General features: G+C 39.6%; 1 protein-coding gene across 1 annotated transcript; it reads right to left on the bottom strand.

Moving 5' to 3' along the window:
* Positions 1-2,374: 2,374 nt before the first annotated feature.
* On the bottom strand, positions 2,375-5,172 carry LOC145765361 (uncharacterized). Its single transcript, XM_082577170.1, has 3 exons — positions 4,904-5,172; positions 4,233-4,332; positions 2,375-2,573 (listed from the first exon to the last, which is right to left on the bottom strand). The coding sequence occupies exons 1-3, from the start codon at positions 5,100-5,102 to the stop codon at positions 2,411-2,413; spliced, it is 462 nt and encodes a 153-aa protein (XP_082433296.1). The 5' UTR covers positions 5,103-5,172; the 3' UTR covers positions 2,375-2,410.
* Between the last annotated feature and the right edge of the window lie 10,183 nt (positions 5,173-15,355).

The raw sequence follows: 15,355 nt of genomic DNA, 5'->3' as shown, positions 1-15,355 counted from the left end.
AACTGCACAGTATTCTGGAGACTGATCGGCTTTCACACTGCTTAGCTCAGTTGCAAACTGGTGCAGGCCTACTCTGGATCTTACCAGCAATAAATCTCGAGTCTGTCTGTTTAACACAACATTCGACCACACCATTAGACACACAATGTTTACAATTAAACAACACATGAAAATTGGGTATAAAATTGAAATGTTAGCGAACAGAGCTAGTTAACATAATTTTTTCCAAGGGGGGCAAATATTATTGCAGGGGGGCTTCGCCCCCCCTGCGCCCCCCCTAGTTACGGGCCTGGAATCAGGGTGTTTTCAGCACTAAGATGAAGAGTAGGCTTTTGTTTGTCGTACCCTGGCTTACACACTGTGGTTGAAGATTAAGTGGATAGGAAGGTAATGAAGCCAATTTTCCTGTCCACCTTCAGGTATGCTTGTGCACTGCCAAAAACACAGCCACATCCTCTTGAGTGGTGTCGAACCGGCGCCTTTTCGAGTGCCGTTTCAGGGCTCTCACCACTTGGCTACGCAGCCAACAGAAGTAGGCTAGCAGGGTATTTACACTAGAAGTAGGCTAGCAATAGAAGATGGGTCAAGATGAGGTCGCCGCAAATGTGCGGGTCCAACTGTGGAAGGAAGAACTGCTGAGTGCTGACACCGGCCAGTATTGAGCTTCATCCTGGAAGTATTGGCAATGTCTTAACCCAAGTCGACTGGGGCAGATTTATAGGCCTACCAGAAGAGCGAGGTATATAACCTCAAGATCAAGCAGCGCTGGTTCAGCTCTCGGGGAGTGCTCTAGAACAAGGCATTTCAGGACTGCTCACCCTTCAGCGTTAGGCTACTTGGTGGATGGATTAATACACAGACAACAGCACCTCAACAACAACAATAGGAAACTTCTCTCTGTCAATCTCGGTGACCGGTCCTGCGTCAATGATTCAAATGGCCGAGTGGTTAGCGCGTTGCACTCGCAGTCGAGAGCCTGCATGTTCGACTCCAGCCACCCGCACTTGCTGTTGTTTCTCTGGGCAAGAAACTTTACGATAATTGCCTCTACCCAGTGATCGATTTCGAGTAATGGGTAGTACCAAATTTAAGTCATAAGTAGAGTAGACAACCGGAAAAGACATTGCAGTCGGCTGCAGCGTGGGTCAGGTGTACGTCGGAAGGCGTACACCGATGCATAGCGCTCAAGTCCGCTTTCCCGCAATGCAGGATAAAGATAAACAAACAAACAAACAAGTACGAAACTGGCTGGAAGAACCTAACAGAGGCTTTGCCAGTCCGAGAATAAAGATTAAAACTAACCAACCACATAGCCCACATGTCGGTTATGACGTATACAGATATCATATTGATTGTGCTGCACTATGGAAGGGTTTTCAATTTTTTGGGAGTAAGGCACACCAAAGAATTTTGGAATTTATTGCGCACATCGACTGACGACGTTGGCCTGCTGTTTTGTTGAAACTCTGCTTTTCACTAAGGTTTTCATCGAAGCTGTTACACTGAATACAAGTTGTTGTTGTCATATCCAGGCTTAGACCCGGTGGTTGACGATTTAGCTTAAATAGACGGGAAAACAAGGAAGACCAATTTTCGTGTCCACCGTCAAGCATGTCTAAATGTCCTGTCAAAGACATAGTACCCAAATCTTCAACCACCAGGCGTGAATGACAAAAATATGTAGCCTACGTGATAGAAGTTACTTAAAGTTAGCTTTCGTTTAATCAACGTAGCTTATGCTACTGAATTCATTTACTTTTTTGCTATTGCATTGTGAAAGGTGTGAATAAAAAAAGTATCAGAAACTTCTCAGGTAGCTAGGCAGCTCCACCCAAAATGAAAATTAGCCTACATGACTTTTGACTCTTTTTTTATTTTTAGACAATGTCTGGTACACCCTTTTATTTTCTTTGAAAGATCTAGGCTTGCTTTTCATCAGTGTCAGTGTATCAAAATCGATTAGCACATGCGGTGTGTCTTAGCTGTAACGAGCTAACCATGCTTAATTGGAACAGTTGCTCTGAGGTTGCCACTTTCAAGCTGGTGGCATGCATCAGTAACGAGAAATTTTTACTTCGTGCGGTAGTTCGATCGTCAAGCATTTTGCAGTTAATTGTAGCCTACTGCAAAACGAAAACAAGTATACTATAATCCTAAACTCTATTCTAAACTAACTTGACACCTCGAAAGTTTGCGCTTACGGTTGCAACGTTGAAATCATCAGGCTTTCGTGGCACACTTACGAAGTTACGACTCTCTATAACGGCACATCTGTGTGCTGCGGCACACGGTTTTAGAACTTCTGCACTATAAACTAAAGCAACAGTTATTTTAGTTGCCTACACGGTAGTCGGTAGGCCTACAATATTTTATAAATTATATCAAGCATTCTCCATTTCAATGCTCTTTATTACAAAAGAAGAGCAGCGAGAGCTGACAGAGTGAGGACCATCATTGTGAGAACGCTGGACACAGGTACATTTCCATTTCCACCTACATTGGCGGCGGCGTTTATCTCCGCCACGGTTTGAGAATTGCAGTTGTCAGTTTTGCAGCAAGCTTCCACGCAAGAACTAAAAAGATGAAAACACTTTGGTTAACATTGAACATTGAACAAAACACTTTAGTTAAATTTGTTCAATGTTAGGCAATAGATTCTGTCTTAACTAAAGCTGCATGAAATTTTTAGTTCAGAACAAAGGTTCCATTATAGGCTACGGTAGGCTAATGTACATTTTAGTTTGAAACTTGGTCTTGGTTTATTTTGAAAGAAAATTGTGTTGTAAGTTGAATCATTTTGATGTGACTTCAAAATCATTTGCTGAATATTTTTAGGCTTATTTGTGCTTAGTACAAAAGTAGCCTACATTTTTTTTCTGTATTGACACAAAATGTTCAACCTTTCTTTAATTTGACTTGAATCAAAATAAATTCCTTGCAAACTGCCGTATAACGAATGAAGCTTCAATGTTTTGGAGCCAATCCATCAGTGAGCCGAACTAGGCTGACTCCAATAGAACATGGAATTAAAAAAAAACTCCAGAAGGTTTTAAAGTTTCTTTTCCGACTTTAGTCTCCATTCCACTGGTAAGCCTGCGCGAATTAGTCACCTATTTACATTACCTGTACATTACCTATTTACTTATTTACTTTACATTACCTGTTTACATTCACCTGTACAGAGCACCTAAAAGAAAGGTGCTCTGCACAGGATTTGGTCGAGTTCAATGATAGAGCAAGAGCTTGCGTGATGCTCTGGGCTACGGCCGTGTGACACACGATGAAGAAGACCCGTTCAAGCATGTACATTGTACATTGTGCAAGTGGTTAGAGGCACATTCCGCAATTTTTCAGTGTGGCACAGAAACCTCACAATTTATTTCGCTTCAAACGCGGCTAAGCCTATTATATGCTTTGCGTAATTTGAATAACAAAAAGTGTACGGTAGTGGCTGTTTGATGCATAACAGGACTTAGGCCTACGGTTTACAATTTAGCCCACTTCTTCTACTGCACCGAGAGTATGGTAGCTTTAAAGTCAGAATCCATAAAACACTCGTGTTGACAAAGAAAGCTCAAAGGATAAGGCTTTAGCAATAACATTACACCAAGCGCTTTTTCAGCAGTAGGCTAATTTTCTTTAAATAGCCTACAGAGACTGCATGTGCACCAGGTATTTGATAAATAAAGTGATCGTTTAAACTGGGTATTATTATTAACATCAGTAGGTAACCTAGTAGGTATAGTCACCAAAAAAACGCAAGTCATTTTATTTAGTAATTATCTGTTTCACCTTGCACTTACTTGATTGATTTGATTGCACAACTTTATTTCGGACTGAGAAAGTCTTCTTGGAAGTTTATTCTGACAATATTGTGTTGCCTACTTATGAATCGCTTTACCCAAAAGTTATTGGCTTAGCCTACTCCTCCAGCAGTGGCACTCTCAAACAAAACAGGAAGCTAAACAAAATAATAGTTTTTTTTCTTGCTGCAATAGAAAATTGAATGAAAAAAGAAACATGTGATATAAAATTTTAATACTGTAGATATATAGGCTCTAGCAAATAGGCTACTATTATTTGTAGGTACTGATTGTAGTAGCCTATTTATTACAGTCAATAGGCTATAGGCCTACTTACTAGCTATGTGTTGATAGCCTAGACATCAAAACTTATGCGTAGTCATGAACATGCTTTTAAATGAAACACTAAAAAAATCTCTCCTTTCTTACTCTATTGTTCCAAATCCTGATATCTGAGATAACGCTCCTGATGGGTCACAAAAACTGGCACATTCATTTTCTGGGACGCAGCTTCCAACAGTCAATCCATCTGAAACAACATCATTGATTTGCAACACAATCAAGCAGCCTACAATCGCTTTCCCCTTTTTTTAGACCTCTGCTTCGTTGACGTGTATTGTTTTCGTTGTGTAGGTCAGAAATAAAACAACTGGACTGAACAATCAACGATGGAAAAATGTCACTTTAATTTTTTTTTACCAAACTGTTATTCATTTGCTAACAGTAGGCCTATGACAAACTCCGCCCCGTTAGCTGAGTGGTTACGCGCCGGCTCAAAATCACGCGGCGCTAGTTCGACTCTCGAGGTGTAGGCCTACGCTTGAGCAACGCATTCAGGACTGCTCTCCAATTAGGTAGAAAATTAGGCCGTAGCAAATTAGGCCGCATATTATTTAAGAAAAAAACATCATCGTGGCTGCCTGTAAATTATAGCCTACCATTCACTGGGTGCAGCTGAATCTAGAGGGAAATGCGTTGCTCAAGCGCACACCCCGGGAGTTAAACCATCTTTACGTCATCCTACCCCAACCGCGTTTACAGTCAAGCTACCCCATACCTATACCCCACCTGAGCTATCGAGATGAACAAATTTATCTTACATTCTGTTCCCACGATCGAAATGGTGACTTCTGCTCTTGCACAATTGTTAGCAGTAGATGGACACGTCAAATCATTGAATTGAAGAGCACTTCCACCTGGAAATCCATTTCCTGCCTCAACTCCTTGCTTGCATGTCAATTGTCCATGGACGGTAAAAGAAGCAAGACATAAGACAAGAGCAACTCCAATATTCTTCATGTTTTTAACAAATGAACTGACTTTCAGTAAAACAAAGCTACCGTAGGTTACTACAGGAAACAATAAACACAAGGTCTTTAACAACGAGTATACGTAAAGTTTGAGCCAAATCTTTGTCTTTATTGGCAAGTGACGTATGGCGGCATCCTGTACGTGCAACCCAATATGACGCATGTAATAATCTCCCAAGAATAGTCATATCATATTTGAAAAAAAGAAGGCTGTTAAAGTGTTTGAAATTATTTGGCCTCATCTGCAGACTACCGCACTCCTTTTGTAACATTTTTGTCCACTGCACTTAGGCTACAGTTTTTGTGTCAAACCTATTATCACCTACTTTCCTTAAGCAAGCCTATGTTTTTTTTTTTATTTTTTTTTTATTTTTATTTTTTTATGTGGTAGCCTATGTGGTACCGAAATAGAGAAATCTGCTCAGCGAAGGCAAGTCGACCCTTGTGTTCTACCAGAAACAACTTAAGTTTGTGGTGCCGATATAGAGCTAAATTCCGAGAGCGGATTAAGCTGTTTCGTAGCACAACGAAACCAAGCTGTCGGTGAAAAAGCGAACAATAAAGTTCACGCACAGCCGCGCAGCTGAAAGTAAAAAGAATCTATAGACGAGGACACCAATAGATTACCGTCCATCGTGGGTATGCTGTAGCTTATAATACAATACACTTAACCCCGTTGCGCTCCGCCCTAAAAAAGAAACTTTCAAAATTATTTTTTAAAAAGTGTGGTGCAACCAACACAGAATATTTAATAGTACAACGTTTTGTAAATTTGAAACATTGTTCTATAAAAGGTTAATTGAAACTTGAAAGTTGTTTTTTGTTTCATTTTCTTCACAAATATTGATTTCACTTTCTCAAAGTTGGCCTATGTAATTCCCAAATTTGCTTTGTTGTGGATATATAATATGCAACATCCGGAGCAAGTCCGAGGTTTCTTTTTTTTTAGTTGGATACAACGATTTCCTTCTTGCCTGCGTAAACAAATATCTTCACTTGCCAAATATAAATCAATACCGTATGTAAGCTGGAGTCATTAATTGACAAAGCCAATGACAAAGCCAATTTATCCGCCCCGTTAGCTCAGTGGTTACGCGCCCGGCTCAAGATCACGCGGCGCACTTCAAAAATCGGAAAAACTTCACTCTGCCAATCTCGGTAACCGGCCCTGCGTCAAGAGCCTCTACAAGTATGCAAAACTACTGTAGGCCTACCAAGAATAACCTATCAAGGCTTCGTCAGTCCGAGGACAAAGATTCAAAACCAAACCAATGCTAGCTTAAAAAAATATTTTATCTACAGTAGCAATTCCTCCTCTGAAATTCCTCCCTGGGGACAAATTTCTCCCCGGTTGGGAACCACTTCCTTAGAGCATTTCCTCGCCATCTGCTGTTCTCATTCAAATGATTATTCTGCCAAGGGCGTGGCAACCTCCGGTTTCTGAATTTCCGAAAAAAAAAAGAAAAAAAAATGGCGGCGTTGTTTATCTGACTATACAAAGAAATCATTTCGGTAATTTTTCAGGTTAGAAGAAATCTACAAATTCGTGCACAAAAATCGTGATTAAAACCTCAGAAATTGAAAACGCAATCATTTGTCATTAGTAGGCTACCGACGTTGTCATCGATTTCGGACGTTAAGATAAACATTGTAGGCCTGCTGCACAAATAAACGCATCTTCCATTTGCATTACTAGAACATTATTAGAGATAACGTGTTGCAAAATTACATCACCTAGGCCTACTTCCTTCTGTTACACCACTGCTAGTGATGAAATTTTGCAACAAGTAGCCTATTAATTACAAGCTGTTCAGTCAGCAACCATTTTTATCTTGATTTGTTAAAATATAAACACTGTTAAAAAGTAAAAATATTGCTCTTTCGATTTATCAGTTCAAGCCAATTTTTCTTTTGCCCCTCACCTCACTCAGATTATGATTTTTAAACGCGAAATGTCAAACTGTCAGACAACACTAACGTCTTGAAACCAAACAAAGTATTTCAATGATTTTCAGAAAATGGGCATTGAACGAAATGCACAAACTTTTCTGCTTGCTGGTGAAGCCAAATAATTCAAATATTATGAACAAAGATTTTATCAGAAAAATAAAACGTAACGTGTTCCCAAACAGGCTACCAGGGCTGTGGACCGTGGAGTCGGACGAAAAATATATCACTCTTGAAAAGAACTTGAACGTTTTTGCTGCTTTCTCCAACGCTGCTTCCCTACTGAAACGTTCAAGTTATTTTCAGCAATTACTTGTGTGGTAATATTTATTTAAGGCCTATTTTATTTAAGGTCTTATGTGTGTTTATATTTAAATTTTAATATTAAGGCTGTCTGACTACCTGATAAATATTCTATCTAACTTATCTAATTTAGCTATCTGACTCCGTTAACTATTTCCACACAATTGTTATTCGAATTATAATTTTTAGTTATCAAAAGGTGTTCATTATTTTAGGCTTATTTTATTTAAGGTCTTATGTGTGTTTATATTTGAATTTTAATATTAAGGCTGTCTGACTACCTGATAAATATTCTATCTAACTTATCTAATTTAGCTATCTGACTCCATGAACTAATTTCCACACAATTATTACCGGTATTCGAATTATAATTTTTAGTTATCACTATCAGAAGGTGTTCATATAATGTTGTAGGTTTATAGCAAAAATGAATTTAAACATTGTAGAATAACGAAACAAAGGTTAGCCTACGAATTTTCACATTTCAAAAGTCGTCCAAATTGTTACATACTACATTACTACTACTACATACTCTATTTTATCTTTTCAGAACTGAGCTCAGCTTGATTTGATCTGATTGAGCTCTCGTCAAATGCGAACAAATCATTTTATTTTCTGTTCCCCTTTTTCTATTTACTTCGGGAGCAGTTTACATAGAAAATTACAGAAACACTAGGAAATAAATTTAAGTTAAAGTAGTTCACTTTAGTAAAAGAAAGGGAAACTTATATGACGAAATAATGGATCGCTACACTTGCATTAAATTCGTTTGTATTAGGGTAGCCTACATTAAGTTCATTTGCAGTTTTCAATATGCGACCAGGATTTGCATTTCTAAAAAATGGCAAGCCTACCAGTAGGCCTAACCTAGAACGCAAATGCCAAGGTAGTTGTCCGGTGCTTTAATAACGCTTAGTGGCAGTCAACTACACAGTGTTCTGGAGACTGATCGGCTATCACACTGCTTAGCTCAGTTGGAAACTGGTGTACTTTGGATCTAACCAGCAATAAATCTCGAATCTGTCTGTTTATTTCAACATTCGACAACTCCATTAAACACACAATGTTTACAATTAAACAACGCAAGAAAATCGGGTATAAAACTGAAAAGTTAGCAAACAGAGCTAATTAGGCTAACATCGTTTTCCCTGAGGGGCAACATTTTTGCAGGGGGCTTCTCCCCTCCTGCGCTCCCCTAGTTACGGGCCAGCATGTGCAATGACTACTTCGTCATTTGTGTAAGAATAACAAATTAGTCATAACACATGACCAGGAAACTGTGTTCCGAAAGCTAGTGCAATTTGCTATTAGCCTACCACAGCGAACTCGCGGCATCAGGCTACAACAGGTCGTTAAAATCTACATTGCGAAGCAACAATCATGCTGCAAAAAGCGAAACTCAATCTATTGCATCTCATTTTCAATTTTACATCTGGTTTAACATGCCATCACATTATTACACGACTTTTTCTCACTGCGTTCTACAAGAAAAAACACAATCGGTACCGTTTTTAACGTTTTCGGTTTCTAACTCGGAATCGATCTCAGATCTACCAGCATCAAAGGCAAAACCACTCGGCTACTGAGCTGATGTGAACTAGGAATGATTAAGATAAGCAACAACAGGACTGAAAACACATTGCGTCAGCGCAGTACAGCAAGCAAGATGGCCAGTCAAAGGATCACTGCGTTGCGCACACGGAAAGGCAACGTAAAATAACGCAAATCTACATGCACATTTTAATTCTACAGCGGTAAAAGGTCATCAACAACAACAATTGGTTTGTTTTTTCTCAAGATATCACGACAATACTTTGGTACATTACATATTGAAATGAAGGGGGAAGGAAGTGAAAGACTTTTAAGGTCACAAGCAGTGGCGCGGGAACTATTTTTCTCTAGGGGGGGATGAAGCTGCCGTAGTGCTGTCAGCTTCTGGGGGGCTTCGCCCCCCAGACCCCCTTTATGTGAAAGTGCCAACAAATGAAGAGCGGCAACAACAAAGCTGTTGTTCAGGAAATTAAAATGAAAACGAACAAATTAGAAAGTGATATGGAAAGAACGGTTTGTGGAAATGAGCTTTCACACGCTTTCGAAGATTGATTTTTGCTCAAGTGTTTTCTCTATGAACTGTGTCATGAGTTCTTTGACATCGACAGTGTTTTGGTGGACATGCATCAACGCAAGATGAGTAAGTCTTTTTTGTGTCATTGAGCTTCTCAACCACGTTTTCAGGCGTCTAGAGCAGAAAAAGAACGTTCTGATGATGCAGCTCAAAACGGGAGGCAAAGGCAGAGCTCCACGAATTTTCGCGTTTCTTTGAAAAGGTCTCGTGTTTGAGGGTGTAGTTGCGATAGTATCTCAGCAACCTTTTGAACGGAGTTTGCGGATTTTCCAGATAACATTGCTGAGCAAAGTAAGTTCCGTTTGTAGGCGATGTTTTCTGATGGCATCGGGTAAGCTGATCTCAGTATCAGATCTTTCTTCACTGTTTGCACAGCTCAGAAGGGCCTTCTCTCAGGGGCGCCGGAACGATTTTTGACTGGGGGGGCAAGATTACGAAAAAAGGGCACTTTTGTTTACTAAAAGGCCAATTTTTTTTCAAGTTGTAAGATAAGATATAGCGACAATGCTAATATATCAGCTCACTATGTGCTGAGTAGTCTAATGATAGCCTACAAGTGTCCGGTATACAAAGAAGGGCATTATGCTATGTTATAATGATGTAACCTACTGTCAAGCCTTAAAGCAGCCTGCGGCCATGGCCGCTAAGTAGTGCTTGAATGACCGCCGGTTCTACCTCCTCAATGGGCCAAGTTTGGCCGCCGGTCTCTTCTAGCCAATTATTTAATTTCGCAATAGAATGATCGTGGATAAACTGTCGAAAATATGTAGCATCAAAGAGTGACGCAAAATTAGGTCAGCGCGTCATAATCGCCACTGTTGCATTGTGCGGGAATATTTGTTATTGATAGAGTATATCTAACCCATCTGCGATCACCAGCGCTGTAAGTCTTGATTGTAATTCCCGACGCTTATTTTAACAAAGTCTTAATCCGAAGTGCTAATTTACATCGGCTGGCAATATTGTCGTTTTTATGTCGATTCGATGTTGTCGGACATTAAAAAGGAGAACTAGGTTAGTTAGGAAGGAGAACTAGGTTAGTTGACATCCGAGGCGAAAACATTTTTTGATCACATTTTGCAAAAATTATGCTTCTTTTAGTAATGTCCTTCACATCATTGAAATACTTATTTTATTACCTTGCCGTCATCGTCAACACATGTCGAACGTTATTTTTCGTTGCTAAACAGAATTCTAGGGGAGTGGCGAACTTCTTTAAAATCAGCCACATTGGAGACACTCGTGCGAGTGTCGTTAGATAGTCCCGCAGTACTGGATTACAATCCCGATAAAGCAGTTATTACGTGGTGCAACGATTCTATTGTAATACGTCACCAAGGCCCAGACTTCAACAACGCTAAGTGATCATTTTTGCATTGTTTCAAGTTTAATTCGATTTACTTGTGCTATCGTTATTTTTATTTTGTATTTTGGCCTATAAGCATGCAGATTTGGCCGCCGAAAAGGAGTTCCCGGTAGGCCACGATGGCTTCCGAAAGAAAAACGAGTTTTAAGGCCTGTTAACTGTGTTGCAAAATTTTGTGCCGTATATATTATTTTGAGGCAAAAATGAAAGATTATAATTAGGCTAAAAGCGAATAGCAGAAATTGTTATATTGCAAAATGTGCAGTAGCTTACATGAATTTAAAAGGGCACCATTGCCCCCCCTGCCCCTCCATCTGCCGAAAAATTGAGGGCGGGGGGGGCGACCGCCCCCCCTGCCCCCCCGCTTCCGGCGCCCCTGCCTTCTCTCTGTTGGCTACTGTAAGCAGATCCGCCTGGTCGATCTTCGATCAAGCTCAATCTGAACCAAATCAAGGGCTTCGATGTAGGCCTTATTGCCGTTTCCACGCTCCTTCTCCCGCAGACGACAAAGCATCCGATTTCTCTGTGTTTAGAAATCTTGCTGGAGTTTTTCTCACTCGGGGATCCTTTGGCGTCTTTAGGTTATTGACAGACGCAAAAACGTTCGCTACTTCCATAAGCTTAGAAACGGATTGGAGGCTCTCTCTCTCTTACGCTACACACCTACACTACACTTACGCTACACACGTACACACCTACGCTCACACGACGACGACGAGAAACGGATTCATCTTTTCTGAGATTTTTGACTCGTTCGTGGAGAATGGTGATTGATTCTAAAGCTGAAGAAGCAGAGATCTTCTTGTATTGGAGCTGTCTTGCGACGGCTTCTGCAGGCTGAAAAACTTCGCCGCTGCAGGTAATCGCAAAGTAAAGCCGCATTGTGCGTGCTTGTTTTACCAAGCCGAATAGGTTTGCACGTGCGTCTCCTCTTATGTCATGTCGGTCAGATATGACAAAGCAATATCATGTATTACTGTAATGTTCAGAAGTACAGCATGAAATGTAGATATTGCAGAATGATGTCCAATAAACGATGGACCGCCGTGTTAGTAGGGAGGGTGGCTATAGTACTGCTACTGCGAGGTATAGCTCCTTGTGATTGACAACTCTTTATTGCGAATGATGAGCGTGACCACACGTAACAGGAACTCGATTCATCGTAGCAATTATTGTTCAAAAAATTTTCTGAAAATATGTTATGTAGGCCTACCTTAAATTGTAAGAATTTTGTAGGGAGGGCTAAAGAAATTATTGAAAATTCCAGGGGGGGGCTGAATTTTCTCTAGGGGGGACTGCAGCTCCTTGAGCACCCCTACTTCCCGCGCCCCTGGTCACAAGTCAGCTTCCATCTCTTCAGTATTTTACAAAAGAAGTTAACAATGAAAATTATACTTTATCCACACACGTACGTGTCGAAAACGTTAGAGTTTATTTTTAATTATGTTATATTTGTGTATGTAATACATCATGCTAAACCCGCTGAAGTTACTTTGTTTTATTTCTTTATGGTTCAACAAAGCAAACTCTCTACCAAAACTTTAATATTATACTGTAAAACACAAAAGAAAATGAAGATACATTAAATAAGGTTAGGCTATAGTCGTAATGTGGTAGTATACATGCGACCGAACTATTAGAAAATTGTACATGAACATACGGTAACAGACATAACACACAAAATCAAACAAAACACAAATCAGATCCCAACAGCCCACCGTAGTGCAAAATCAATTTCACCAAAAACTAGACAATAGATACCGATACCGAAGTCACCCGCATGTCATCAAGATCATTTTCATATCTTCTTCACTACATTTTTCATCATTCATGATCATCACTTTAATATCATGTTCAAATAATAATATGTACGGTAGCCTATATTACTGAACCTATCAGTTATCGATTCCTATTTTAAAACTATACCACTGTCGTTGCTGCGAACACTTAACTTCATTTTATTTAAAAACGAAACATTGTAGCCTAGGCCTACATAGTATTTTGTATAATAAGCTCACGGTACGTTTATTCTTGAATGCTCGTGTTTTTTATTTTTATTTTTTTGTATTGGTTATAAGGTTCAGTCATCCCCGCATGGCTTCATTAACTGTCACACCTCCAGTTGCTTTAGGTATGTGGAGCCAACTGATTCTTTCAACTGATTCATCTATTTTAAACTGCTAGGTTTGGTGGACGTGCTTAAATTTACTTTCATCGACGTATCCTTTAAATTTACATCGCATGCACGTTTTAAACTTCTGTGGTTTTGGCGCCGTTTCCTTTTGTTGGTTTTGTTTCTGTAAAATATTGGTAACTTTATCATTGCTGTTGTTTTCGGACAAAGAAAAATAAATTGAATTGAATATTTAAATCATTAAAATAGCACTAAAGCAATCAGGTTGAGGTCCACTTTTATATTTTTGCATAAAATTAGCGTAGGGGAAGGTGACCATAGTTGTGCAATTTTTAACATTTTAATCAAAAACTGAAGCATGAGTAAAGTTAGCAAACAAACGTTATGATGTGGTCAGGCCCGGATTTAGGGGGGGGGGATAGAGGGTGCAGGTGCCCCGGGCCCCCCTTTTGAAGGGGGCCCCCGACGTGGAAAAAATGTGATTTTGTGTGATTTTTTTCTTTTAGCCTTTGAAGTTTCTACAAAATGCTGTGCCGTGCAGGATTAATGCTACTGTAAACGTAGAAGTAGTTTTTCGCGCCAAATAGTACAAGCATTTACCAACAAAAAACACTACAAAAATCACGTTTTGCAAATAAACTGATAGGTGCTTTTGACATTTTAAAACGGTGACTAAAATTGCACAACTATGGTCATGGGTGTCCATGGTTGTGCACTCTAATTCCTTAATTGTGTTAATTGCGCAACTGTTTTGTGTATTATCTTTAATATTGCAGTAGAACGAAGTGCAGGTGATGAAGCTCAAGCTCTACAAATAAGCTCACTTTCTTAGAGAACCAACATCTATTAAAAATGACAACTTATCTGATATCTAAAAAACCAGGGGAAAATGCAACAAATTAACATTTACAACAACAGCTCGCAAAGAGTAGCCTACGCATGAAAAATCTGTTACCTATGAGAGATTAGTACATTACTTAGAGCAGGGGTTTTTAACCGGGGGTAAATTTACCCCCTGGGGGTAAATTTCACCTACCGAGGGGGTCAATTTACTGAATCATAAGTTAAAGCAAACTTCATTTTTTCAGTTATTAAAAAACTGTAGTGTTGCACTCGATTTTGATTCAAGTTTATGCTCAATGCAAGTCTTCGTCTTTTTCTTTTATCTCCACGCAAGTAGACTACCAGTTTCATTTCAGCAGCGTAAGCCTATGTGTGCTACATTTTTGGAAAAATGGATACTGGAAAAAATGGGTAATTTCTTTCAACAAAATAATATATTCTGGAATCATATGGGTTCACTTTGCGCGGACGGTGCCCCTTCTATGCTCGGTGCAAAGTCTGGCTACAACTCTGGTGAAAAAGCGCGCACCGAACATCATTTCTACTCACTGTGCCCTTCATCGACATGCACTGGCAAGTAAAACCCTTCCAGAATATTTGAAAGCAGTATTGAAGCACGTGGTTGAATGTGTGAATTTTATCAGGGCACGTGCTCTTAATCATCGTCTTTTCAAAGTGGTTTGTGATCAGATGGGATCAGAATACTCTGCTCTCCTTTCTCACACCAAAGTTTAGTGGCTCTCTATAAGGAGCATTGTTTTGTCTCGAGTTTTCGAACTAGGCTACATGGTGAAATCGAGATTTTTCTTCGAGAACGCAAATCCCCGTTGAGTAAGCACTTTGGCGACAACAAATTTATTGGTGCATTGGTTTACTTGACAGACATTTTTTCAAGTTTGAACCAGCTCAATATTATGCAAATGCAAGGAAAAAGTGTTACCATTAGATGTAGCCTACATGATAAATTCAGGGCTTTCACACAAAATTAGATCTGTGGAGTAGAAGAGTTCAAAAAGGAATTTACGCAAATTTTCCAACATTTGATGATTGGAAAGTCAATAGAAGTCGCAACGAGATTTCGGACCTCGAAGTCGAAATATGCCAGCACCTTGCCGCCTTAAAAAACAACTTTGACGGTTACTTCGAAGGTGAAAGTTTTAACAGCACTGCTCTTTGGATAACTCATCCCTTCGAAGCCAAGTTAGAAAGTATTGTTGACGATGATCTTTGCAAAGATGAATTGATTGATCTTCAATGTTCAACAACGCTTTGTTCCAAACTCTAATTGTGCAATGGTGACTTTTCCAAGTTTTGGTGTGAATTAGTCGAAGAGTTTCCTACGCTGACTAAGCGTGCATTTGAAGTTATTATCACTTTTCCAACTACTTATCTGTGTGAACCAGGGTTCTCTTCATTGTTGACTATTAAAACAAAACATCGATCTCGCTTAGTTCCCAAAGACGACATGCGAGTAGCTCTTTCAACGACTGTTTCAAGAATCTCCAAAATTGTTCGTGGAAAGCA

This window comes from Aplidium turbinatum, chromosome 2 (genome assembly GCF_918807975.1).
Source record: "Aplidium turbinatum chromosome 2, kaAplTurb1.1, whole genome shotgun sequence".
In the NCBI taxonomy this organism is placed as follows: Eukaryota; Metazoa; Chordata; class Ascidiacea; order Aplousobranchia; family Polyclinidae; genus Aplidium; species Aplidium turbinatum.
Note: the sequence above shows the minus strand (reverse complement) of the source record. Positions and strands in the feature narration are given on the sequence as shown.

Bases quoted from the DNA above. Each gene is read 5' to 3' on its own strand.
- LOC145765361 (XM_082577170.1), bottom strand. From the start codon at position 5,102: ATGAAGAATATTGGAGTTGCTCTTGTCTTATGTCTTGCTTCTTTTACC. The intron at 4,333-4,903 runs GTAAGATAAATT...ATGTTGTTTCAG, and splicing joins TTCGATCGTGGGAACAGAAT to ATGGATTGACTGTTGGAAGC. The intron at 2,574-4,232 runs GTAAGAAAGGAG...TCATCTTTTTAG, and splicing joins TCAGGATTTGGAACAATAGA to TTCTTGCGTGGAAGCTTGCT.